This window comes from Oreochromis niloticus, linkage group LG5 (genome assembly GCF_001858045.2).
Source record: "Oreochromis niloticus isolate F11D_XX linkage group LG5, O_niloticus_UMD_NMBU, whole genome shotgun sequence".
NCBI lineage: Eukaryota > Metazoa > Chordata > Actinopteri > Cichliformes > Cichlidae > Oreochromis > Oreochromis niloticus.
The window spans coordinates 6,696,899-6,722,789 of record NC_031970.2 but is presented as its reverse complement, the minus strand read 5'-3'; the positions used below and the strand labels follow the sequence as shown (position 1 = coordinate 6,722,789).

At 42.5% G+C, this 25,891-nt stretch overlaps 2 protein-coding genes across 2 annotated transcripts; both read right to left on the bottom strand.

Annotated features, from left to right (window-relative positions):
* Positions 1-280: 280 nt before the first annotated feature.
* On the bottom strand, positions 281-10,505 carry shisa4 (shisa family member 4). The gene is made up of 5 exons (XM_005458825.4): positions 10,200-10,505; positions 6,951-7,128; positions 4,271-4,407; positions 3,990-4,181; positions 281-3,127 (listed from the first exon to the last, which is right to left on the bottom strand). Exons 1-5 carry the CDS (start codon positions 10,276-10,278, stop codon positions 3,087-3,089), a joined length of 627 nt encoding a protein of 208 aa, XP_005458882.1. The 5' UTR covers positions 10,279-10,505; the 3' UTR covers positions 281-3,086.
* A 2,470-nt stretch (positions 10,506-12,975) lies between these two features.
* ipo9 (importin 9) lies at positions 12,976-25,641 on the bottom strand. Its single transcript, XM_005458824.4, has 24 exons — positions 25,358-25,641; positions 23,577-23,638; positions 23,373-23,459; positions 22,565-22,766; positions 22,261-22,349; positions 21,987-22,073; positions 21,708-21,827; positions 21,466-21,566; positions 20,987-21,045; positions 20,726-20,877; positions 20,533-20,631; positions 19,772-19,878; positions 19,550-19,689; positions 19,105-19,267; positions 17,998-18,224; positions 17,689-17,837; positions 17,153-17,281; positions 16,774-17,049; positions 16,487-16,653; positions 16,016-16,149; positions 15,805-15,924; positions 15,468-15,581; positions 15,270-15,346; positions 12,976-13,767 (listed from the first exon to the last, which is right to left on the bottom strand). The coding sequence occupies exons 1-24, from the start codon at positions 25,503-25,505 to the stop codon at positions 13,657-13,659; spliced, it is 3,120 nt and encodes a 1,039-aa protein (XP_005458881.1). The 5' UTR covers positions 25,506-25,641; the 3' UTR covers positions 12,976-13,656.
* Positions 25,642-25,891: the final 250 nt, after the last annotated feature.

Sequence of the window (25,891 nt, the reverse complement as noted above, 5' to 3'; positions counted from 1 at the left end):
TTTAAAAAAAAACACTTAAAAAGGAGGGTAACTTTAATAATAAAGCTATAATAAAAACTAATTAAATAATGTTTTTTAGAATTATGATTGTATTTTCAGTCAAACAGTATTGCTGGTATGAACTCATCCAGTGTGCAAGTTCCCTGTTAATATATAAAACACTTTTAAACACCACATTTAAGCTGTTTTGGGGGTGAATGTAGACATCTAGTGGCCAGTGTTATAGATAAAAATCACACTTCTTTCTATAAACTGAGAAAGACACACAGACAGCAGTTTGTTACATTCCAAAGTTAAATTTTATGTTAAAAGAAATAAACATTTTCCAGTCACTTTATTTTACAGTGTCATACCATCCATATGACGACAGACATGAAGCCATACCTAGACTCTGAACCTGATGTAAGTCATTAAAACACACTCATGGAGTTGGTTGGTTTAGAAGCACAAATGAACAGAAACATCATTGATGTTATATCAAACTACTTATGAAAGCATCTTTACAAAGAAAATCCCAGCGTCTTCCTTGTGCTTTACAAAGGCTCGACAAATCTGTACACGTGGACGTCGGCATCGGAGTGAGTAATTTATGCTGCAGACTAGCTGTGACAGTAATATTAGCTCTCAGGTGTTAACATTATGTTTGAGCTGCTTAATACACTACACCTGAAAAGACAATCCAGGGATCACCTATTAGGAGGAATCGTGTTTTTCAATTCGAACCTTTTAAAGAAGGATCAGGGATGCCCTCGAAGCTAAAGGAGATTACAGGTTATGGGCCCTGACCTCACTGGAGCCCAAACCTGCAAGGACAAATTGAAAAGGACAGTTTGACATTTTGGGAAATCCACCATCTGCTTTCTTGCCGACTTAAAGCCAGATGAGAAGACTGTTAGAGCCAGGAGCCAGGCAGGTGGACGGCTAGAGGACGACCGGCTGGGGTTACGGATGGGAACATGTTGAAGTTATGATCAGGAGAAATTCACGCTGACAGAGGAAAACAGACTTCACCTCCCCCAGAATCGAATCTCAATGCCTGGAAACAGTGCCTGACACTTATTAACATATGTTTATTCTGTGCAACACCCTGCGCTAGAATTCAGATTTTTTTTAAGTTTTGGTAGGAAGTTTCTTTTTTAAACAAAGACCTTTACCCTGCTTCTAGTCTGATGCTGAGGTAGGCTATCGGCCACTTGCTTCTCCTATAATTAACCACACATGTGCAGAAAGGGGCTGACCTGATAGCAGAGTGTGGTGGGTACCACATAAGTGCATTTCCCAACAGCTCAACCTTTTTTTGCTACTTCAAGGCCTCGAAATTGCAAGATAAATGTACATTTTCCTACATTTTTTTTGCAGCTTGATGGGAACTGTTTCACATCTTTAATACAAAACATAATCAGGGTACAAGTTTGTTCAAATAAACTGACGTATCCAGGAAGCAGTTAAGATGAGCAAAACATTATGAGCTGCAACACCCGTGTTAAGGAAATTATTAATTATTTTTGCATGTATTTATGCTGCACAAAATTAATACAACTACAGTAAATGTTACTGCTAACTTCATCATTTTTGCTGATTCAATGTAGCATTTTTGTTTTGTTTTTAAGCAGAGGATTATAGACAATAACTATATTTTGGTGCCAATTTATCAAATGTGCCAATAAAGGGGGGAAAAGCAAAAAAACCAAAATGTGCACCCATCAACAAGAAAGCAAACACCTTCTCCAAAATGTCAAACGAGTCCTTTAAAGAGAGGTGATCTTTCAGCAGTAGTCATTTTTGGCTTCGTAGCGTAGTCCAGAAGGTGAGAACCCATTCACAGTTAAAGGTAACTTAAATAGTAATAAATAGTAAATGGAAAGATGCCAAACGTCATATCTCATGGTACAATAAAAATACACGGTTTTAAAATAACTTGTTACAATATCATAAAATATTTAGTTGAAGAACAGATTTACAAAATATTTATTTAAATAGTTAATCTCTTTTTTCCCATGGTTAGTTACTGTAAGGCGGGATATTTTATTTTAATCAAGCAGCGTGACCTGCAACTCCCCTGTCCTGATATGTTAGAAAGAATAGACGTTAACACGGATTTCACTGTGAAACACCCTACCTGTCACTATGGAATTAATCAAGACTAATTTCTAATTTATTTAAAACCAGAAAAGAAGCAGAAGCGGACAGATATCTTTGACCGGGAAGCATGCTGATGTCGAGATCGTAAAGAAGGGTGCCACTAATAAACTACTTCAAAGTAATTACTCGTGTCAGATATTAGAAATACGAGACAAAGTTTAAACCAACAGGTGACAAAGGGCTTCTTACAAAGAACTGGGATAACCATTTAGATCTATAAAGCCACCTGCCTCAGATCCAAACATCACTTTTGCAATCAAACGTGGATCCCTTTTTCCAGTTTATTTTTTTGCTTAGTTAGAAACATCAAAGACAAAGAAGAAGCACGTGATGCTATGATAACTGGTGAAAGTGGATCAGTGGCAGAGATTACCTGGAATGTAACCACAGGCAGTTATCAATTTATTCAAACTTAACAAGGGGGAGGAGGTAAAACATGTTTTTCCTTTTACCAAATAAAGAGGGACAGCATGTTTTTCTAGAAGGTAACAAGCACGCTCTTTTGGCGACACCCTGTCACTGAGGTGAGTGTTTCAGATCACGAGGCTGGTGAAACAGCGCCAAGACGCAGAAGCCGCCTCGCTTTCAGGATCATGTGACGCCTGCCCAGAGGAGTCAGGCGTCAGATTGCAGGACAGACTTTGATTTACATTAATACTGTGGAAAAGTAGGACGACGCTGCAACTAAACAACTAAAACAGAACTTAAAGTGCCTCCTGTTTTCTTTCACAGGCAACCCACTGCTAATCGAGCTGTAGCGGTTATTTTAGCGTGTGACTGTGTGCTTAACTGCATCTGCGTGTGTGCGTGTGTGTGCGTGCGTGTGTGTGCGTGCGTGCGTGCGTGTGCGTGTGTGTGAGGGAGAAAGTGCTGCTGCCTTCTTTTGAAACAGTCCCTTCTCTCAGCTGCAGTAGTGTCCCGCTGTGTGCGTGAAGAGGAGCCCATCAGTGACCAGGATACTGAGGTGGAGAGTACGGTGGTGGGGCTGAAAAACAAGTAGAAAAAGAAGACACACACATGCACACACACAGTCAGCGCTTCACTGAAAGTCTTGAAGTTTGTGCCCAGATTATAGCGGTATTTTAGCTCCGAGCTAGACACGTTCATGAAAGAGACGACGACTACACAGAATACACATGGCTGGAAAACCAAAATAGTGACAGGGTAAGAGTGAGAGAGAGTTTTAAATGTCACTGATATTTCTGTATTTGGTGATTTAATGAAGCTGGATGAAAACAAAGTTATAAAAATTCATACTGAGGGCACAAAAAACGTCCGTGCTAAATTTGACAGTTTATGGGAACAGTTGCTGGAGAATAGAGGTAAGAAAAAAAAAAAAAAAAAAAAAAAAAAGTGATTAAACACAAGTCAGCTGGAAAATTGTCCCAATCCATTCAAAGGATTAGTGAAAGTTTTAATCGGCTGGGAGCATTAGGGGAAAAGTCCCCAAATTTAGTAAGATTCATTATTAAAATATGACACAATGTTGTTAAAGTAGCAAGGAGAGGTGCTACAAATGTGAAACTAGTGAAGACACTATACAGTTCTCCTCCGACAGAGGAAATGTTCCTAATCAGAGAGGACAATGTCCAACCATTGGACAGAACAAAATTCAACACATGCTGGGGTGAACTGCACTAAAGTCTCTAATATTTAAGTTAAAAAAACATTACGGAGAGATCAGGTGATCACCCAAAGAACCACTTATACAGTAAGTTGGCGCGTCATTTGTTGCTTTACATGCAAAAGCAGTTTTTGTTCTTGATTGTGATTTGACATACACTGACATGACCAGGAAACCCTGCAGCCATGTGAGCTCACGCTGAGGGAAGTTATGCAGGTCTTACCCTGGCTGTATGCAGGATCCACCGGGCGTGGTACGTACGGTCCTGGCTGCATCACCGGGTACTGTGGAGGCATGCCAGGATATTGGGGTGCCATAGGGTATCCAACGGGTGGATACTCTGAGGGGCAAATTGGTTTACCATAAGCATCGTACATGGGCTCAACCGGGTAGCTGGCCATGGGGATCTGCTGAGCTGTGGGTTGAAAAAGATCACACAGTTACAAAGGAAAATCCATACTTCATGGTCGTCTGCATCATCGACATGACAACGAGAGGTCTCACCATCATAAGGTGTCCTGCCCCTCTGCTGCCTTCTCTGGTAAAGGTAACAGCAGGAACACATGAAGCAGCAGACCATGGTCGCAATGATGGCCACAAAGAGGAGGATGGAAGACGCAATTCCAGCTAAAGTGGTGGGGCTGAGGAGAAGAAGAGTGGAGGAAGTAAGTTAAAAAGCATTCCCTTTCTTCCTTTGATCATTCAGCCTCATGTTGTTCCTCCCCCTCTGTGCTGCTAATTATGACTCACTCTGGAGGGAATTAAAGCAAAGGTGGCTGTGATGTGAAGCTTTCGATTTAGCGAAGACTGACCCCGACATCGCATCCCAGCAAATGCCTTAAACTCTCCACCTCTCTGTCTCGACCAGATTCCACCACCTCATGATCTCAGAGAAGCAACAAAGCCCTCCATTTTATCTTAGCCTCCGCTGCCCACTGATCTGATCTCCCACCAGGCTCAATAAGCCGCAAGTTATCTGCTGGGTGCTGAACAGTGCTAGATGGTTTAAAATGCTGTGGAGAAAAACTGTCATGCCGCAGCCTCAGATACAAACATGCTTAGACTAGCATCAGTATTTTTCCCAGCTAAATAATTTCTTTCATCACAGGAGACTCACAGAAAGCTGAGCCACCACTGACCAGATATTATAGCCAAGCGAACAAGTCTATGCATCTTCATAACCTGAGTCCCAACATAACACAACAAGAGGGGACGCAGTGACATTTGTACACCAAAGTCTAATCCATTTGTCCTTTCGTGTTTGTGGCAGGACCTTCACTTGACCATTCTTGACTCTGTTAATGGTTTGTGTGAAAAACAAACTCAAAGGTCTACTTGTTAATTTTTTTCCTAAACTACACTTTCTACTTCCTGATTGAAATCCAGGGGAGGCAGCTAAATGCTCCAAATAAGTTACTAAGTAGAGTTAAGGAGTAATGATTTTACTCCATTTCACTGCAACACACAGGAGACATGTTTTACAATTATTATGTCCTACAGTCTAAGGAGCTTGGAAAGAAAAGCGTCTGGACACCTTTAAGTGGCTTGAAGACGTTTCACCTCTCATCCGAGAAGCTTCTTCAGTTCTAGGGTCAAATGATGGAGAGTCCCAGTACCATTTGACCCTAGAACTCAAGAAGCTTCTCGGATGAGAGGTGAAACGTCTTCAAGCCACTTAAAGGAGTCCAGACGCTTTTTTTTTTTTTCCAAGCTCCTTAGAGTACGATGACCTGGATGACTGAGAACCTTCACAGACCTAGACATACATTTTACCATCTTTAACAAGTGTTATCATTTGGCTTTAGTTATGAATCTACAGCTAACATCAATTTTCAATATCCTTTTGTATACAGTGCCATGAGAGCGTATAAGTAGACGCTTCCTCTACTATGTTTTCCCCGTTCCTGTGTGTTCTCAGAGTACTCTGCAAGTCCAAAGATATGTTAGGTTAATTTGTAGGTTTAAATCAGCCTATAGGTGTGACACTGTGTGGCTGTCTGTCTCTCACTATGATGTAATCCACATAAGTGGCCGACGCCATGACCAGCCCTCGTGCATTTGCGTGGTGTTTTATGTGTTGATTACCTTGTGGCAGTGTTTAATATGCAGTGCCAGCGACGACATAAACAAATAAATTGTCAGGGTTTTTTTGCCGTCCTGGGTTTCCTCTCTTGGCTGAGGTCAGTTTTTCGTTCCCTCCAGAGTTGAAAGTATTTGTCCCTCAAGTTTTTCCACTTCTGTGTAGATTTCTTCAACTTCATTCTGACAGTTTCAGCAATCTACCTCCAGGAATTTCCTGACATCTGTGAATCCTTATATTCTGGCTATGATTATTATTCCTTATACCAATGTGACGATTCGCATTCAAAAACTGCAGTGAAGAATTAGCCAGAAATGCACAGGAGGAATTGACAGTACAGAACCGGCCAATCACAATCACTGTGGGCTGTTACATTTCCAGAGAGGTGCACAGCGTAGGTTACAAAGTGGGATTTCAGAGGAGTTTGTGGTTACAATGTACCTACAGCATAGATTTAACCCGTTAGCCTCTGATGGTGCACACTGACTTTCACCCTATGTCAGCAGCTATCAGCTTCGGCCCCCACTATAACCCTGAGTTTGATAAACATCTAAGAAAATGGATGGATATACATTTAAAAATGTGTAAAGTTTCAGCTTTTCTAGGATAACAGTCCATTGCTAATTATCCTAAACTTTGATCGATCCATTAGCCGTTTTTTGTGGCTTTACACAACCTTTCCAGTCTTTAAAGGCCCCATCCCAATCCTTTCAGTAATACCGTTTCTCACTTTCAACATTTTATAGGCTTTCACTAAAGCTAAAGATCTGTTAAATAAACTGAGAAAGGATGATTTGCAAAGTGTCACAAATTATTTGGAAATAATGACATTTCAGAGACTTTCTGAGAGTTGCCCAGAAACTGAGCATCGATGCTTATGGTCTGGAATGTAAGTCGGAGCTTTGTGGAAAACCATCAGCTGTCTAGAAAGTCATAGTTTTCTGTGAGAATTACCTCCTAAAAAGCAACGTGCATGCTTCGAGGGGATAAAAAGCTCCTGCAGTGATTGCCTTGACTCGAGAACACAAACCGTGACGCTTGATGTCAAGTAAATGAATAAATAAGTAATAAAACTGAAGCCCCTGCTGCTGCGTCTACACCCACCTGAACTGGAAGAGCATGCAGCGCTTCTGCTCTCTCTCCGTGATCATCTTGAAGGCGTCCAGGCAGCAGTAGCGTCGGTTGCAGTTCCCACAGCAGAACGTGATGAGAGGGCAGTCGAAGCCGTTGTGCCAGGTGCCATTTTTATCCACGTACCACAGACACTGCTCGTTCCCACTGACTGCAAAACAACAAGAGCAACACAAAGTGAAAGGGAGGATGACACAACAGGGGAAGTGATCAAAAAACTGGCTATGGAAGGAAGCAGAGACATGAGGAAAACAGCAAACGCTACTTCACATGGCTCTTTAAAGTGATTATCTTCCTTTTTATCTCTCCTTTTTGACACGCCGTTGTTTGTTTGTATCAAAGTCCTGACTGTTAATTTACAGATCCAGCTCAGGGTTGCCTCGAGCAAATCATAAATATGTATTTTGAACATTTCCTGGCACTTCTTTCTTACATTTTTCTTATTCCAGACCAGACAGTCACAATGCATTATTCAGCAGTTCCCTGTGGCAGAGGCTGAAAACTGATTCGGGCTCCAGTACTGGAAGGTACCCAGGAGATTTAAGGGACCTGAATGACTGCAACTAAAGATCACTTTCACTGTCAGTAAATCTGACAGTTACCTCTTCTATTAAAAGACGATGTAAAGCACCAAAGTCCTGCATCTAAATATGAAGTACGTATTAAATATTTGGCATTTTTGAGTGAAAACTCAAAAATGGCCTTAATTTTTGCCATTATTAAGGAAGATCCACGCACAGCCACCACAAAATCTGGATGAAAGAAAACTCAGTTTATTTTCCGCGGTCTATGGGCTTACAAAAAAATGATGATTCACACAAACCTGCGAAACACATGCCGTCTCCTGAAAGAATAAACACATTATAAGCCCTTAATTAAGCTGAAAAACGAACGCATGATTATGTTTTCCACATCGTATAATTTAAGGCAGCGCTAAATTACAGGTCACAGTGTGTTTGTGAAGGCTTCACTGCTTTTTTATCCATCAGTTTTCATGTGGAGCCTGGGAGAAAACCGACACACTCTGGGTTTTTCTGCTTCACATTTGGCTTTTGGGGGGTTGACTACACACGACTGGTTCACATACTGCAAAACCAAGAGTTTTACAACACAACTGATGTGTGCTACGCTTAAATAAATGAAACGCATTTTAATAAAACTGTGTTTACATTTTTTAAAAACCCATAACTTTACTACAGTACTAGTGATTTTGTTTTCCACACAGAAAAAAACATTACGCTAGGTCATCCAACCCGAGCTGCAGCCTGTATGTAAATAAGATGACACATTTAGCCCGAGAGAGCTGCTTTTCCGTACAGAGCCGAGTGCATTAAACTGATGGAAACTTCACAAAGGCCGTCTACGCCACAGTATTGGGCCAAGACTTGTATAGACTTGGCTCCTAAACTAGCTGACACTAAATTTGGTTCATGACCTTTGAGTGTTAGCCCTGACAATGCAAGTTGTCCAGCTTTATACAAGCTTTAATTTAAAAAAAAGAAATCTATTACTGTTTGCTGTCAGTATCATTTAGATGCTTGCACTGCTGTGGCCTGTCTCTAAAGCACCACTGGGCCAACTGCGACACAGCTTAACTTGCTGAGTAACAGAAGCAGCCGTGCTGCAGTGAGTCCTACCTCTGTTACAATATTCTGTATTTGAAACCATTTAAAGAGGTTTTAATTTAACTTTATGAGCCTAAGTTTAACACATCATACTGGGAGGAGTTTTATTTGATTATATTAATCAGTCCACGCCATTTAAACCAGTGTGGTCTGTACAATGCAGTGTAGTTCATTCCACAAACGGCAATTATTACAGCAATAAACATTTAAACTTTTAAATTTAAGCCCGAGTTTGAGTCACAGACTGTATAAAAGACAGACGTGGCCACCGTGACGTCACACATTATGCAAACTTGGGGACTGAAAAATAAACCACATATATATTTCATCTTTATTTGACCAGTGCTTTAAACTGTACCACCGACTTTATCTGACAGTTTTTCATGATCTACCAGGTTCTGCAGAAATCCTGGGTTCCATGAAGAGCAACGAAAATCAGAACAGCTATTTGCAGGGATAGGGAGATTTCACAGATAAGCAGGGAGCATTGTAGCTTTATATATAAAAATATGTCAATGTTGTAGTCCCCTTAGGCTGTCTAAAGGGCCAGGAAGCCAGATCATAAAGTGCACAGTGATGTATACTACACACTGAATCTGCTATGCTACACAGAGTCCAGGCAGCAGCTGATGCAGATCTGAAGCACAAAAGTTATTCAAATCTTGATATATATACTGCCTGGTATTATCTGTGCATTCATACAGGGTTTTTTTTTTTTAAGTTATATTAAAAAGTACTTTTTACGTATTAGCCTTCCAGCACTGTCTTTAAACTCTAGTCTGAGCAGTTCTTCTGGAGAAAACATTTTTTTGCTTTGTATCACCACATATTAGACACCATACATAACAATAGTGATATACCAGGTTATTTCCTGCATATTAAATATATAAAGACTTGGAAAAGACTCTTTGCATCGACTACATGTGGACAACTCTTGCTTATATGTAAAAAGCGTGTATATTATCAGCCAACTGACATGTCACCCGACTCCACTAAAAGATCATAAATGCGTTTTTTTTATGAATACTTGATATTAATTTTTATTTTTAAATATGAAATGAAGCTTTTTTTAATTTCTGTTGATATATTAAGCTTTAACACACTTCTAATTTTGTTCCAGTATGTACAAAGAGTCACTTAGCGCAGTACAAGCCATGAGTTACATGAAGATAAATCAGATTTTCACCTGAACAGGCATCTTAACGGTAAAGCACGAGTCAAAACTAGCTAGCTCCCGGTTCTCCGCTAACTATAGTAGATTTAACGAGCAACGACAGTTCAGTTCATATATACATGAACTGCTGCACGACTAGTTCCCGTCATAAAGGAGCCAGTGAGAGCTAAACGTGTCCGCTGAACAGCGTTTAGTTCCAGTGATTTAGGCCTAAAATAAACACCGAGGCTCCGGGCTAACAAGTAAACAGCCAAAAGCGCTATGAGATCACGGTGACTGCGGTTCGGTGTGCGGGATAAATAAGCAGCAGTGCCGCAGAAAAGAAAGGGGGAAAAAGGAAAGGAGAAAAACGAGGCAGGGATCAACCGTTACACCGTTACCGTTAGCTAGCGGCGGGGCCTGGATGTAAAGCCACAATCTTACCCTGAGAAGTGCTGAGGACGACGGCGAGCACCGCCAAAGTCACCGAGATGAGGGGCATATTTCCCCCCGGAAAGATCATTCCCGTTTGGATTTTAAACCGAGTAATTTTAAAGAGCAGGTGTTCTCATCGGTGTGCACGAGCAGAAAGAGGCGTGCTAACGGTCGTTCTCACGCATTATCCAGGCTAGGGAACAGCACGGGGGACGGGACGGCTCTGACAGTCCGTAATTTATCCGTGGAAATGACACAGCGCTGCTGTGACGCCGCTCACCCGGGACGAGGGGTGTGCTGCCTTCACGGACTGACTGAAACGTTAGAATTATACCCCATCACTCGGCCGTCGACAGGTTGCCAACAACAAAAACCAAACCGCGTCACCAGTATAATTACATATCATAATGACATCGGAACGGAAACACATCTTTTTACTCAAAAACACAAATACACAGTAAGCCTTTCACATTTAAAAAAAAGGAAAATTATGAGCAATAACATATCAGAGGTACTCATTATGCACAGTGGTCTTTATCAGCATGATGCGCAGTATATCAAAAAGCATAATCACTGACGTGAACATCGTTTTAAATGCTTTGGATGTCTCGTTAAGAGCTCGCGTTTTCGCGCCGCCTTGAATGCGTCTTCCTACCCCCAGCCTGCGCTGTCTGGATTTTAGCAAGTACCTGAAAAAACTGCTTTCTTTAATGTCACACTGGGGCTAAATATCCTGAAACCGTGGAATGACCACGTTTGAAAAACCTGTTATTTATAGGAGATTAAAATAAACCACCTAACTAAGCCATATAAGCCCGGGTTCATTATTTTGTCTGTAAAAATATGCAACTGTGAACCTCATTTGTATGAAGTTTCATTAAGTGGAAGGAAATAACATAGAGATACGAAAAACTTTTCAAATACTCTCTCTGCCCACACAGCTGATTCCGCTCACCTGTTTGACCTTCTTAGTAGCTTTGCTGCAATCTGTTAAGCTGGGAGACATGACACATTTGGAAGGAGAAGCACTCCACTCTGCACACACCAAACACTCTTAATGATAATGTGTGTTATGGACATTTTTGTGTTTTATAGTCATCTAAGTAGTGTTATATATTAACAAACTTTTAGATGTTTCAGATCATTAAAAAAAATAGATAAAGATAATCTGAGTAAATACAAAATTAAGTTTTTAATTTATGATTTCATTTATTAAGGGAAATAAGTTATCCAAACACAGCTGGCCCTATGTGAAAAAAGTTATTCCCTCTTCTTGTTTAAACAGAAGCTGTTTGACAAAGTGAAGTAAGCTAAAAGATCTCAAAAACACATCATGGCACAATCTGAAGGAAGTCAAGAACTGACGAGAAACAAATTCAATGACGTGTATCAGTCTGGAAAGGGCTGAAAGGCCATTTCTAAGGGTTTGGGACTCCAGCGAACCACGGCAAGGCCCATTATGCACAAATGGAAAAAACTTGGAACAGTGGAGAACCTTCCCAGGAGGATAGATGATTTTGCGTGACCTTAAATAGTTCATTCATGTTAGAAAAATCTCCAATACGGCTGAATCAAAGCACCTCTGCAAAGAACAGTGAACCACAATTCCTCCACAGTGACGTGAAAGAATCATTTCCAGTTATCCTAAATGCTTGATTGCAGTTCCAAGGGTGGCACAAGCGGTTATTAGGTTTGGGGGGAAATGACTTTTTCACACAGAGCCAGGTTGGTTTGGATAGCTTTTTTCCCCATTAATAAATGGAATGGTTATTTTAAAACTGCATTTTATATTTACACAGGTTATCTTCGTCTCATATTAAAATTTGTTTGATGATCTGAAACAAGTAGGTGTGACAAATATGCAAAAATATAACAAATCAGGAAGGGGACAAATACTTTTTCACTGCTCTGTGTTATAAACTGTGTGTAATCTAATTTTTGTATAATCTTTTTTTCTGCACATTCCTCTTTTCATAAACAAATATTCACTCTTAGACATCCTTTGCTTGCAAAGGCAAATACCTCTGTGAAATCTGTAACTTGTTCACTGTGTCATAACTGATGTCATGGGTGACAATATGGAGGAATATGTCAACCATTCCATATATTATCCATACCATATTTCATATTCCATACACCTGGCAGCCCCTGTTTAGCCTCGTTTACCCCTGTGGTTTTAGCCCTCATGTGAAGTTCGTGTTTGAGTCTGAGCCGTCTGGCATGTTGACATTCATAATTAGCAGATTCCATTTTTAAATCCACATTAGCTTGTGTTGCTCACAAAGGTGCATTGGGGTAAGGACCTCAGGAGTGAGCATAAACATCACATCCTTTGGATTTTCTTGGAAAATTTAGTCATGAGTTCTATTAAAATAGAAACAAGTCTGCAAGAAACTCATTTTTAAAGAATCTGTTTGCATATTGGCGTTATATCCACAACCTTTTGGCCTCTTTTCTGACTAGAACTGCTTTTCTCTTTTTACCCTCTTGGGCTTCCAGATCTGCCACATCTGAAAAGCCTCAGCTTCTTTGGCATTATAAGGCTCAGGACGTAGTTCTGTTAGGACACTGCACTCTGCTTTATGTTTGTGGCAAGCCTGTAAGATCTTAAGTCCTGTATTTGTTTTCTTTAAATCTGTGATTAGTTGTTAATTCTGTAGTTTAATAATAATTTTGTTGCTTTCTATTCCACCCTGGACTCCAGATATGTCAGCAGTCAGAGTCCGAGTAGGTGAAACGTTTTTCTGTTTCAGTTTGAGTCGGACACAAAGACAGGAATCTGGTGATCATTCTGAAAATGTTGTCCTGCTGGGACTTTTATTTAGAAATGTTTTCATCCCAAACGCCAATGGGTACAAGGAAATGACAAGGCTGTGAATCACCATGGCAACAGTGTTAATTTCCAAATACCCACCGTACCCAGATACAGGACAGCGGGTCTGAAAGCGCTTCATTTCCTGTCATAAACAGTCTGTTTTATGGAATATAAGGCCGCCAATGTTTCTCTCCCTCTCGAACATCCCGGTGTTTGTTTTCCTTCAGTCCATGTAAAATCCTCCTGGAAGTGTTTCTCTGTCTTGCACCTCACTCGTTTCGTTTGTACAGAAACACACACAAAAAAATAAACGGCCTAAATTACAAATAACACATGGCGGAAAAGTCCGTACATACATCAAGGTTCAACCTTCTCGTCCAGTTTGAAGTTCCTTCAAAATGGTGAGACTCTCTTCGAGAACTGACCGGTGCAGTCGCTCACCTCGCCACGCTGCTCATTTTAACAGAGTCCTTCATCCCATCACAAGAATGAAGTAACAGGAGAGTTATGGACACGTGCATGAGTCTCTTCCCACCCCATCCCCCTCCTCTTTTATCAACTTTTCTTTTTCTTTTGCTGTAAATTCATCGTGAGGGACATGTGACGGGGCTGATGATGGAAGATGATGTGCTGGAGCTGCAGACGGCGGGGCTAGAGGCCTATAGACTGAAGGGTTTGTCTCTCGGCTTGGTTGAGGTGGCCTGAGAACATGCTGTAGCATGGCTGCTGGGCGAACTGTGTCAGGAAGTCTGTAAGGTAAGCCTGAAGAGGAGACAGAGGGTGGAGGTCAAATCAGTGTAATCAGGTGGTAAATCCTGTGGGGAAAACTCAGGACAATCAGAGCACAGAATGATGAGCTTGAACGCAGGTAAGACTTAAACATTTCTTCAGCTCAAACATTCAGTAGGATTCGAGGATAAAGCGATCAGATTTTGATGTTGTGACTTTACACCAGTGATTCAAAGCATGAATGGTTCCAGCCGGTCTTTGTACCCACCTAAAAATAAATAGATGGTTTGTATTTAAGGATTCAGAAGATGGTCTCAGAGCTGTCACAGCGACTTCTTTGTACAACCCAAACCTTCAACTTATCGTAATCACCGACAGGAACAGCAGCACATTAGCATATTTTAAAAAGCCGGAACCAATAATGTATTTTTTCATGCAATTCAGTTTTAGTCAGCGCTCACAGGGCTTATCAGCCTTATCTCAATTTAACCCGTTTACAGCAGCAGTTCAACATGAACCAGCAGGTAAACACCGTTGTTCCGACTTACATTATTATTGACTCGGTTCCTCAATAGTACACAACTCGACCCAATGCCATACATCCTGAAAAACGCTTGTTTACCAGCAGATGAAAGTGCAAATTGCGTGTCTTGTCTCCAACGTTAATCCAGCAGGCCTGACGGCATTTTATCCTAAAGCTCTGTTATAATTACAGCATCTTCTCATCTGATTTGACATTCTAGGGCAGAAAATGCTGGTAAACTCGCAGCAATGACCTTGGCCACTCTTAAGGGCTGCAGCCTCCCGGGGAGCGTATATATGAACATAATGTATTACAGTATGTCTGCTGGCATATTGGGTACAACCCAGTACTAGCAAGGTGACCTAATAAAGTGGCTGTTAAGTGCATAATACAGTCAATACATATTTCCCTTGTTAATACTTTGAATATCTCATTATTGATACTCAAGTATAAGCTACAAACACGTGAGCAGAATATCTACACAGGTTTAAAGATGGCTAACAGAAAGGTAGTTAGTGAGGAGCTTTATTTATGTGCAACTGCTAAAAATCTATACATACACAGATATACTGTTGGCATCGCTTAAGTACATTTCAGCCACGGCCAAAAGAAAAGTACAGCACTGTAAACTGAGTTGTGTTAAATGAGGTTTAATTATCTCAAGCAGACATTTTTATTTATGAAATAGCAAAAATCCATGTGTTTTATGCTTATGCATCAACCAGTGAAGATTAATCTGAGCAAGCAAACTATCAATGATGACTAAATGTTCAATCTACATGATATTTGGCATAAATATCTAAATTATTGTTACTAATTCAAAGGGAACCAGCAGAAGTCTTTGAGTTGTGTTTGACTAAGTGAAAGACAACAGAGAGGGCAATAAAATGTCAGAGGAAACCAGCTCCAGCAGTAAAACACAAAAGCTGGCTTTCATATTATTATTCTCTGTCGCTCCTCAGCTCCAACCAGTGTGCCCCACCCACGGTTAGATCTGAAGTAAGACACTTACCTGCAGGTCAATCTGATATATGGGGTCTTTCAAGGCATCTGGATCATCTTCATCGTCGTCCTCGTAATAATCATCATCTACAAAAATAAAATTTTATTCGTTGAGGTGAAACAACGTTCTGTCATGAACACTGAGAAAGACAGAGGGAGCTGCTCTTAGAAGAAATGAAGGTGAAATCCAGTGAGGAGATACTGGTACCGTATCTGTTAGCGGCAATGAGATCAGAAAGAAGCTGCCCTGCCAGCCCTTCGTCCTCGTCGTCATCATCCTCCACCTCATCCTCCCCCTGGTCCTCCCACATACCACTGGAATCTAAGATGAGCAGAAATAACAGCTGGTTACTGAAAGATCTGCTGTCCCAGCAATTCAATAGAACAACTGAACAGACCTGAGTTAACATCACATTTAGGAACTACAAATATAATTGAATAAATGAGCGCATTTGTAAAAGGACTGGAGCTCCCCAACAGGTCTGTGTGATATTTCTGACTTCTGATGGCGGTGTACTGGGGTCCACGAGTACATACTGACTCACCTTGGCTCCAGTCTGCGGCGTTCGTCCTGCTGGCGTTTGCCTCGACTACAGTCGAAAGCTCGTTAATGATCAACTTAAAGATCTTAACCAGCAAAGGAATGTTGGTCCAACGCTCTGGATCTGTTCAATCGAAACATTTGCATTTTCTCATGATAAAACTTCGACTTTCAGCAGTCTCTTTGTTCAAGTTCAAAATCATTCAGCGTCTTACTCTTTGCAGATTTGGAGCGTGTGCGGATGCCGTCGTCTGGACTGTAGATTTCTTCTCCTTTCACCACAATGTCCTGGAGACGTTTATCATCAGTGTTGAGACTGTGCTGCAGCAGCTTGCAGAGAGCCACCGTGCTGCAGGAATTCAAAAGAGTACATTTGAATGGACACATTCTTATACATCGTTTTTACACTCTATTTGACCCTTGTTCACCCATTCATACAAGCACTTTTTTAAAAACGCATGAGTGCTTTCACCATGGTGTTCACTTCTTCAGATACAGTCCATAACAGACAAAGCTAAGAGTTTGTGTATTCAGGTTCTTAGTCAGATCCACCTTTCACTCATCCCAATCACTTTTAAAACACAACGCAGCCTGAACTCAAAGGTGAAGGTTTTCATGTTCTGGCATGACACATGTTCTTCTTTCTTTCACTGTAGGCCAAAGTAAAATCGTTGCAGTTTTCTTACCTGACCTTCCCCTCGTACTGCCCGTAGAAAAGGTGCTGCCTGCTCATCCACTCGGTCATGACGAACTCCAGGGCGGGTTTCCCTGTCGGTCCAGGCAGACTGCACAAAAACTCCAGCAGAGGTTCCAGCTGAGAGTGAACCAGGTGGGCAAAGACCATGATCAGAGACTGGAGAGGGAGGAGAAACAGGAGGTGGTTCAGATACCGGCATCTAGTGGAACTCAATTTTATTTAAGAAATTCAGCCTGCGGGCCTTCGGCAAAGCCATCAACCATCTTTCCTTCCTACCTGCATGACACTGAGGGTCTCGGCTTGCTGCATCTTACTCAGAATCGCTCGGAGGATCTGATCCAGCTGCTCACCGAGCTCAGTTCCAGCCCGAGAGATTAAAGTGGACACCAACCTGCCCACGAAGGCGGCAGTGAACTCGGACGTCCGTGGATCCAGCAGCTGGTTGACCACCTGCATGACGTACCAGAGGCCACTGTTTCCCTGGTCGTCCCGCCACTGGGCAATCTGCTCGAGGGCGACGGAGACGTACGCCCGCAGACACTCACCGCCATTCTGGAGAGAGGAGCGAAGTGATCAACGTGTTATACCACATGCTACATATTACATAATTAAAGTGACCACATGTGACCTTTTGCTGAGTCTTTGTTTTGTTTACCTGCATTATCGCATTGTCATCAGTGCGCAGGGTGCACTGTGCCACCACAGGAAACGCCTGGCACACCAACAGCTCTGACAGAGGGGGTTTGGTGTTTCTGACAACTGTGGTCAGGATGTCTATGGACGTCTGCGACAGAGCAGGAGAACAGAAAGAGAAACCGATGTTTTCAGAAAGAATCATGATCTATCCTCAGCAATCGTCTCAGCTGGATGCAGAAAATGTCAAGTATTACATATTTAAAACACAAAAAACCCCACATAGGGCATTTTTGGCTTTGACTGATCCAAATTTCGTGGGCCAGTTCTTGTTTTTGTTGGTCTGCACGCTGACTGAAGCAATACTTATGCCCACTGTTACATGAAGACTCTTGCTTGTATATTTTTTCTTCTTTAAATGTGGCAAATGTCACTGTGTAATCATTTCAAATAAGTTATTTTGAAGTAACATAATAAATTATTTTATAAAAGCAGACTGACACTTTATTGCACCTCGTAATTCTCTGAACAGATTTGTATATGCCACCTGGTACTTACAGCGCACAGTCCGGTGGGGATCTTGTCATGTGGAGCCTGCATGATGCTGATAAGTGTGGGGATGAGACGCATCTGCATGGGGCCCTGGCAGCCTTCAATCTGTGCCAGTTCCTTAAAGATGTCCTGAGCCAGGGATGCCACCACAGGGTCTGAGGACACAAGGAGACAAATCTTATCACACCTTGTCCTCATCCGGGAAGCACTTTGCTTGGAAAAGGTGGTACAACTTAAGATTTTGGAACCAGGTGCTGATGACCAGAGCATGCTGAGAATTTAGTTCAACAGTCAAAGAAGGTGTGAGTCAAGTACCGTTGTTATATTTAAGGAAAATGGCAATGGTGAGGGGGCAGATCTTATTCTCAGCGCTGGTGGTGAAGGCCGGGTCAACGGTGCAGACGATGCACAGTGTCTCCATGACGAGCGTCAGCACCTCAGAGCTGAACTGGGCGGCCAGTTGAACCAGTCCCTCTAGGATGCTGGGGAGGAAGGGCTGAAGGACATGTGTGCTCTCCGACAGTTTCAGCTGATCACAGTACCTGGAGACAGACATCGATACACGAACACACAGCATCCTTAATATTTTTATGACTTTATAGTCACCGCTTTGAGGTGACACCTCTTCATGTGGGACTGTTGGTTCTACTTCATGATCAGTTTCATATTTTAGTGATGGACAAAACTAACAAGCACAGAAACCATGAAGCAACTCAAGTTCAGACGAGAAAAGGATAAAAAACATCTAATCCAGATGCAAAAACCTACGAGACATAAAACCCAACTACACAGCTCCGGAAAAAAAATGAACTTATCTGATTACCAGTTGAAATTTAGACGAGAAGATCAATGTTTGGTAGGGTTAAGCATACAGCCACTAGTCGGTTATCTTAATATCACTTAAATAGTTTACCTAATTTATCTTGTGGCTGAGTAACTTCTTGTAGTTACTGATGATGGCATGGCAGACCCACAGAGAGCAAGATGCTCGAAAGTGGACATTTAGAGGTTCCTTTAGAAATCGTTTATGAGATTCGGACAAGTCTAGGATAGTGGTTTTCCTTCTGTTCCCAGGTTTTGTGCAAATCTGAAATACCTGCCTGCTTTTTTAAACAGTTCCCTCGTGTAAAAGGCTCCAGCCTGTAGCATGGACCCTGCACTATGCCTGGTGTATTATTGGTTAGTTATGTCTCCCACCTGTTAGCATATTTTATTTTTATTATTTTATTTATTTGTATTTATTATTGCTCTTAACTTGTTCTGTGAAGCACTTTGGCATACCTGTGGTTTTTAAATGTGCTATATAAATAAAATTGTATTATATTGTATTGTATGGACCAAGACAAAGATGTTCAATCACAAAATAAAAAGATGGTTTTCTTTTGGCGGTGACTCGGTTACAATTACGAACGGCTAGCTCACCCCCAGATGGCCCTGACCGCGGAGATGCGAACGGAGGGCGGCTGGCTGTCATGGAGGCCGCTGACTGTGGCCTGGAGAAACTGCTGGATGAGCTCGGGAGACATGGCGGCTGTGAAGCGACTGGCCGCCCACAGAGCACGGCCGAGAAGGAAGGGAGACGCCGCTGGGAAAGAAAAAACACAAGCAAGACGAGGTGAGGAACATACAGACTTAAATAACCATTTTCATGTTTCATTGTAGTTTGACGGCTCAAAAACTTGTTAAAACACCTCAAATATTAAAATGCAGTCTTTTTATAGTTTATGGGGGGAATTTGACGCCTTGTTAAATCATTCGAGGTCAGAGATATAACAAAGGACTCAAGTTAGTTCTCGTCAGAAGTTCCACGCTCTTGCAGACAAAAACTCAGGAGCTTTGTTCCTGTTTTTCTGCTGACCGGACTCACCCGCCAGGTTGAGATCAGCCAGGATAACGCCGGCCAAAAAACCGTGCATGTCAAACTGGATGCGGCCATTTTTCACGTTCTCTGTGATGATGGTCTTGACTGAGCCGAGGGCCAACATACAGGCCTCATGGATCTTCCACCTGATTTAAAATAAAAGCAGCATAAGGAACAGAAAGCGAAAACAAAGAAAGCCAGACTGGCTGTGACCGAGTCTGCCCTCACCAGTGCTCATTGCCACCGTTTTTAGCCTGCTCTGCCTCCTGGAGGTGTCTGGTTGCAGCTGCTGCCAGCGCTGCTGCGCTCTCATTCTGAAACTCTGCAGCGACGGCCTGCAAACAGAGGTCAAAGGTTACTGTCATGAGACACCTGATCAGGGTGAACCCCAGGCTGAAAAGCGAGATCATGAGCAAGTACGACTTTGACACCACAACAAACTTCTGAATGTGTTTGACTGCACAGATCTAACCTCCTCTATCATAACACTGCATGAAACACACACAGTGTATAGTGAAAACAAAACTGTGCCCATTTCTTTCACAGCATTAAAATCTGCCTCCAGTGTCTGTGGAGGTTGTGTGTGTGTAGGAGAAGAAAAAGCAGAGCCAAGAGGATTGTTTCTCTCAGTCTAAATACAGCTGCCTGGCAGACACGCACATCCTCATGTTCTCTGCTTTACAACCTCAGATAAGTTCGATTTCTTTCATTTCTTTTTCATTTGATATAAATAATAACTAAAAGTTGTAAGATAAAACCTGCAAACTTATTGAAATACCTCTCTATAACCATCTTGGAACTGAAAAGGCTCAAGTCAGTCAAACTAAACTAGATCAAGGAGGCGTGTCAATTTACAAAAAGAGTGCCTCGCTGTGTTTAAAAGCAGCCGTCATCTGTCAGCCAATTAAATAACAGCCCTCATACCTGAGACCTTTATCCAATAAGATTGCTTTATCTAAGCAGTGATAATTTTTTTGTTGTTCTCTCACCAGCAGCAGGTCCTGAGCAGAGATCCTGACAGAGTAGGAGAAGGTGTCATCATCCTCATCCTCCACAAACTGCTGCGGGTTAGCTGTCCACACTTTGATCTGAAGAGAAACAACACAAATATACTTGCAGTTTTTTCTTTCTTACTTCCACCTATGCGTGCATCTTCTAGCAGATGTTGCAGTCGTTTCTCACCTGGTCCTCAGTGATCTGCATGTACAGGATGATGTAATAGATGAGTTCAGGCAGCGCCTTCCTCACCGTGCTCTTAAACTTGTTGTTCTCCAGCAGCGTGTGGACAAACTCAAAGATGCTGAACACCAAATTCTCAAAGCCCAAAACCTCACCTGCAAAAAAAACCCAACCAGCCAAATAAATAAATAAGTAAATAAATAAATAAGTGGATAACAATATTAATAACCATGTGTAACACAGCAAGGCTTTAATTCTGCTCACCGTCTGAGTCTACTGGGTCGTCCACTTCCTCTGTATAGTTCACTTCTGTTCTCACATAAGTGAAGATCTGGTTAAGGATCAATGCACTCACAAAACCGTTTTTCTGTCAATAATGGCTGTAAATTTAATTATTATATGAGATGACACTATACAGACAGCTTGTTTGTGAAGTCCATTACCTTGTCACACCCCACTCTGCTTCTTTAAGTATGTCAAAGGAGGTTTTGATCCTGCTGAGTAAGCAGGTGATTTTCATACATTAGAAACTGCGACAGTGATGTGGATTAGTGGTTTAGAGAAACTGTTAAATAAACAAGAGATCACAAGTCACAGCAAATGTCCTGTCTGTCTGCAAGATGCCCAAAAGGAAGTCAAACCTCGAGGTAAGAAGTGTTCCTTAAGCCCCAAAACAAATGCTCTTCAAACGCTTGCTGGGAGCGAGGAAACAGCTAATACAGAGATGACATTGTAAAGGATATAAAGCTGCACTTTCAGTCAGTGTATTCCACACAATGGGTAATATCTGCTGCATGGAGGACACCATGGGTTTAGGGAAGTTCTTTACCAATGCTGTCACTGCCTGTGAGACGAATAAGCAAACAAAACAAGGATTTGAACCCTGGAAAGAAGCTACAGACAAAAAGAAAACTAAAAGACTGAATTAACGTTTGCAGATCATAATCAGTCCTACAAAAGCGTCCAAGTGCACTGAGTTTCTCACCTTGAGGACTTCCATCTTGAGGCCGCTATCAGACGTGGGCCCATCGGGCATCTGCAGGGCTTGGACAAACGCTTCTGTGAATTGCTGCACCACAGGGAAGATCAACGCTTTGGCTGCACCCTACACACAGGTCGAAAAGAACGATTATTAAAAAACACAGCAACAGCGACTCAGGACTATACCTTACACTTCCATGCAGATGTAAAAGTGATGCATGAGTAGAAGCCTTTTTGAAAGGCCATCAACTCAAAACTGAAACCTTTGCTGACCCCGCCTCACCTTTTCAAGCTCTTCAATAGCACAGATCAGGTTGGCACAGGTGGTGAATATCTCCACTGCTCTGGAGCGAGTACGAATACTGTAAACCTGCAACAGTGAAAACAGTTCAGGGAGGCGATCCATGCTGGTGTATCACACAAATGCAATGCACAATCATTAATGGCAGTCACAGAAAACAGGACTGTTCAGACTGACAGCTGTAAAATGTGTGCCTGCATCCACAGAGTCTCAATACTGATAGAGATAAGGAGCACATAAGGAGATATAGGAGTACCTCTGCCATGGTAAAGATCTTATACATCTCTGGTAAGATGACTGGAGCCACTAGCGGCATCTGGGTGTCTGTCACCTCTCGAGTAAACTCTGCAAACAAAAAAGTTGTAAACAAAGACTCTGAAAAACGTTAATACATAAAGCTAATCTTCAAGAACTTAGCTGTAGTCTAAGCTAAAACACCCCCAACTGTTCCTGAGATCACAGTCACTTTAAACGTTGACTTCCAAAACAGATTAAATGTTTGTGCAACCTTTAAAATTCCCTAAGGAGACTCATTGTGTTATTTATATGTTACTACATACCCGTGAGCACCCTCATGGCCCCGTGCACGGCATTAACGTCTCCACTGACCAACATCTCCATCAGGAGGGTGAAGAGCTGCGGCCACGCCTCAGGCCAGTCCCAGTGGGCGATGGCTGACACGGCGTATGCAACACTGGAGCGGACTTTGCTGATTGACTCCCGCAAACCGCTGGGCAGCAGCTCCCTGATGGCGGCTTTTGCCTGGAGGGGAACAACAAGAGTCCGACTCGCTTTGGCTTCAATCGTGTAACAGGGGTGTAGAGTTGGGTGATCTGCTCCTGCCCTCCCTCACTCTGACCACTGATTATACTTACTAACAATCAGACATAGGTCACTTTTACAATTATTTTCCTTCTTTGAGACGAGGATGGATACCAAATGCTGTTCTTAAAAAGGGCAAATTATATACCACTGCAGGATTTATAAGCATTGTTGTTTCTTCTTCTCAATAATGGATAAGTTATTCTATTTCTCTGAGCGGGCAGCCATCTCTCAGATACTACAGCACCATGTGGCCCATAGAGTGAGCCCCTGCTGTAAGTGACAATGGCTTCACACCCCTCAATAATGATGAATCATCCTTTTCCCATTGCACTGTTGGAACAATACTAGCCAGGTGATGAGCAGTGCCTGAAGCAGAGCGTTTTTGGTTTTTAATACATCTGAAAGGAGGCCTAAAACATGTTTTTTTTCCACTGTCATAGTGAGTGAGGAATGATGGAGCTTAAGTTTGAATTTACAACATAATTAAAAGTGTCTGAGATGTCTGAACATGTTTCCTGAGACTGAGGATGAAGCAGGGTTTACCTGATCTGTGGTTTCAGGAGGCCTGAACTTCTCTGACTGGGAACACCAGTGAGTCTCCACATACTGCTTCAGGATGACGGACGCCAACTGTAAACATAACCAACCACACAAACAAGAAAATGGGGACATGATGAGGAACAACAGAAAAAGTGGTGTTTGTTGTAAAGGTTCATTTTTTTCTTTTTCAGTTTCTCTCCTGCTCACCTGACGAATGGCAAGTGCTCCCTGAGGGTCGACTGTGAGTTCTGCCAGGTGGACGCCAAACTCTACAATGTGAACAAATCAACGAGGATGACAGGATATAAATACACAACTAAATACACATCAGCTTGCTTAGAGCATGATGAATATAGAAAAAGAGCCAAATATGGATGTATAAATACTGAATTTATACATGTATAAATACTGAATTTATACATGAGATTTTTGCTGATCCTACTCATTTCCATTATTAATTTTCACTATGGTTTAAAGAGCCTGGCAAAATATCAAAATATGCATCCTTCAGCAGCAACAGGATGACAAGGGGTCAGTGTGTGACATTAAGTAAGAGACATGAGACACACCATACAGGCAGAGGGAAAAAACTCGAGCAGAGCATGCTTTAGTCTGAACCTGGCATGCAGGGTGCCAAAGACATCAGGGTGACATCAGGCGCCAGAAGACAATGTTAGTGCTGACAATCCAATAGCGCAGCTGCCTTAGAGCGGGGCCAGCGGAAAGGGTCGGCTCGCTGCGATGCTGCAGTACAACCGACATCAGTGCGCACAATTAGCCTTTCACCAGCAGCACGAGGACTGCAGGACAAACAATGGGAGGTGTCAGAGCTACACCCCCCTGGCTACAGTATCCATCTGTCCCAATTTTACTAAAAATCACAGACAGAAAGTGTCTTTTTATTTCTCTATCAAAAAAAGAAGAAAAGTAATCAAGTCTTCCTTTTTCAAGTCTTAAAACTTTGCCAACAGATGAACTGCATAAAGCAATACCACAAGATTACTTCAGGATCTACATTAACATGTTTAAGGGAAACAACATCACTACTCCTTTCTTTTTTCCCCTCATTGGTCAACTTAATAAAATTCTGACACACAATCTGTGACTTTGATTGTTTCCTCCTACATTGAAGCCTCAAACTTTTCCCACTCCATATGAAACATTAACAGCTCTTTCATTGGTCATCCTGAGTGTGCTGCCCTCCCTGCTGGTCCTGATGGTGCAGGAAGCTGGAAGTCTGGGAGAAGCCCCTGCCCCCCGGGACACATCTTCGCGGGAAAAAAACAATCTGGCAGTAAGGCATTCGACTGTTACCATAGCGACGGCGCAATTAATGAATGTTTAATATTGGGCAGGCGGCGAGCCCACTACTGTCCGGGCGGTCAAACAGCGGATTTTGGAGTTTGCGTGAACGTGACCAAAGTCGCTGCACTCAAAAAAAGAGAGAGACAGAAAAAAGTGCCAATATTTTTTATCAAGATGTTCACGCGCACCTGGCTGAAAAGACCACGCGACTCTTGTCTTTCCCTTTGGTTTACTGACGCAGATGTTGAACCCAGAGTTGATCCCGCCGCCGTGCTGCTGAGGCCGGGGTGCACACAGCTCCCATGTGCTTCACCAAACTTGGTAACTAGGTCCGAGCTACTGACCATACTTGTGACACATCCGGCTGTCCGAACCGATCAGCCTGAGCAAAGCAACCGGCCAGTCTCGAACCCCAATCAAAGATCATCATCATTATTATTTTAATCATCACCAACTCCTGGAAATGTGGCCTAATGTTAGCTCCGGGGAGCCAGGACAGTCGCTCGGCTAACGTAATGACTGCTAGCTTAGTCACAAAGTTAGCCCCAATAACGGCGACCGTCAGCTGTTCGTGCGCTGGGTTCGAAGCGGAGGCCCCCGTGCTGTTAATAAGCGACAACACCCGGTGGATGGAGCCCCGGTTAACTTCTCAAAGCGCTGTTCAGACCCCGGCTGCCACTCACCCTCTGTCACTTCCAGCACTTTGATCTGCTCCTCCGCGGCGGCGCGCACTTCTTGGACCGGGGACAGGATGGCCGTCAGCGTCTCGATCAGAGCCTCTTTAAGTCCCTGTTGGACCGAACCGGGCCGAGCGCTACCCGCTGCACTCATGCCTGCTGTGTTTTCACGCGCAGCCCGCTACAGTCAGTCTACCAGCAGCTGTAGCACCACCACCCGGGGAGGAGCGACAAGCCACGGCCACAGAGGCGAAGCGCGCCAATGCATGGAAACGCGGAGGCGGGGTTTTTGCGGGAGGAAGTGTGTTTGTCGTCCGGTTAGGCCCACGTGTTTTTCTTCCTTTGTTTTTGTTTTTATATTTTAGCGCCCTCTGGTGGAGCGGAGGAAATTTATGATTTTGAGCTCAGGTAAATTATTATTATCATTATTATTATTATTAATAATAATATTAATATTATTAATATTATTGTTATTATTATTATTATCATACTAGTAGTAGTATTGTGTATAGTAGAGCTCTCATAGTAAAGGCTATATTA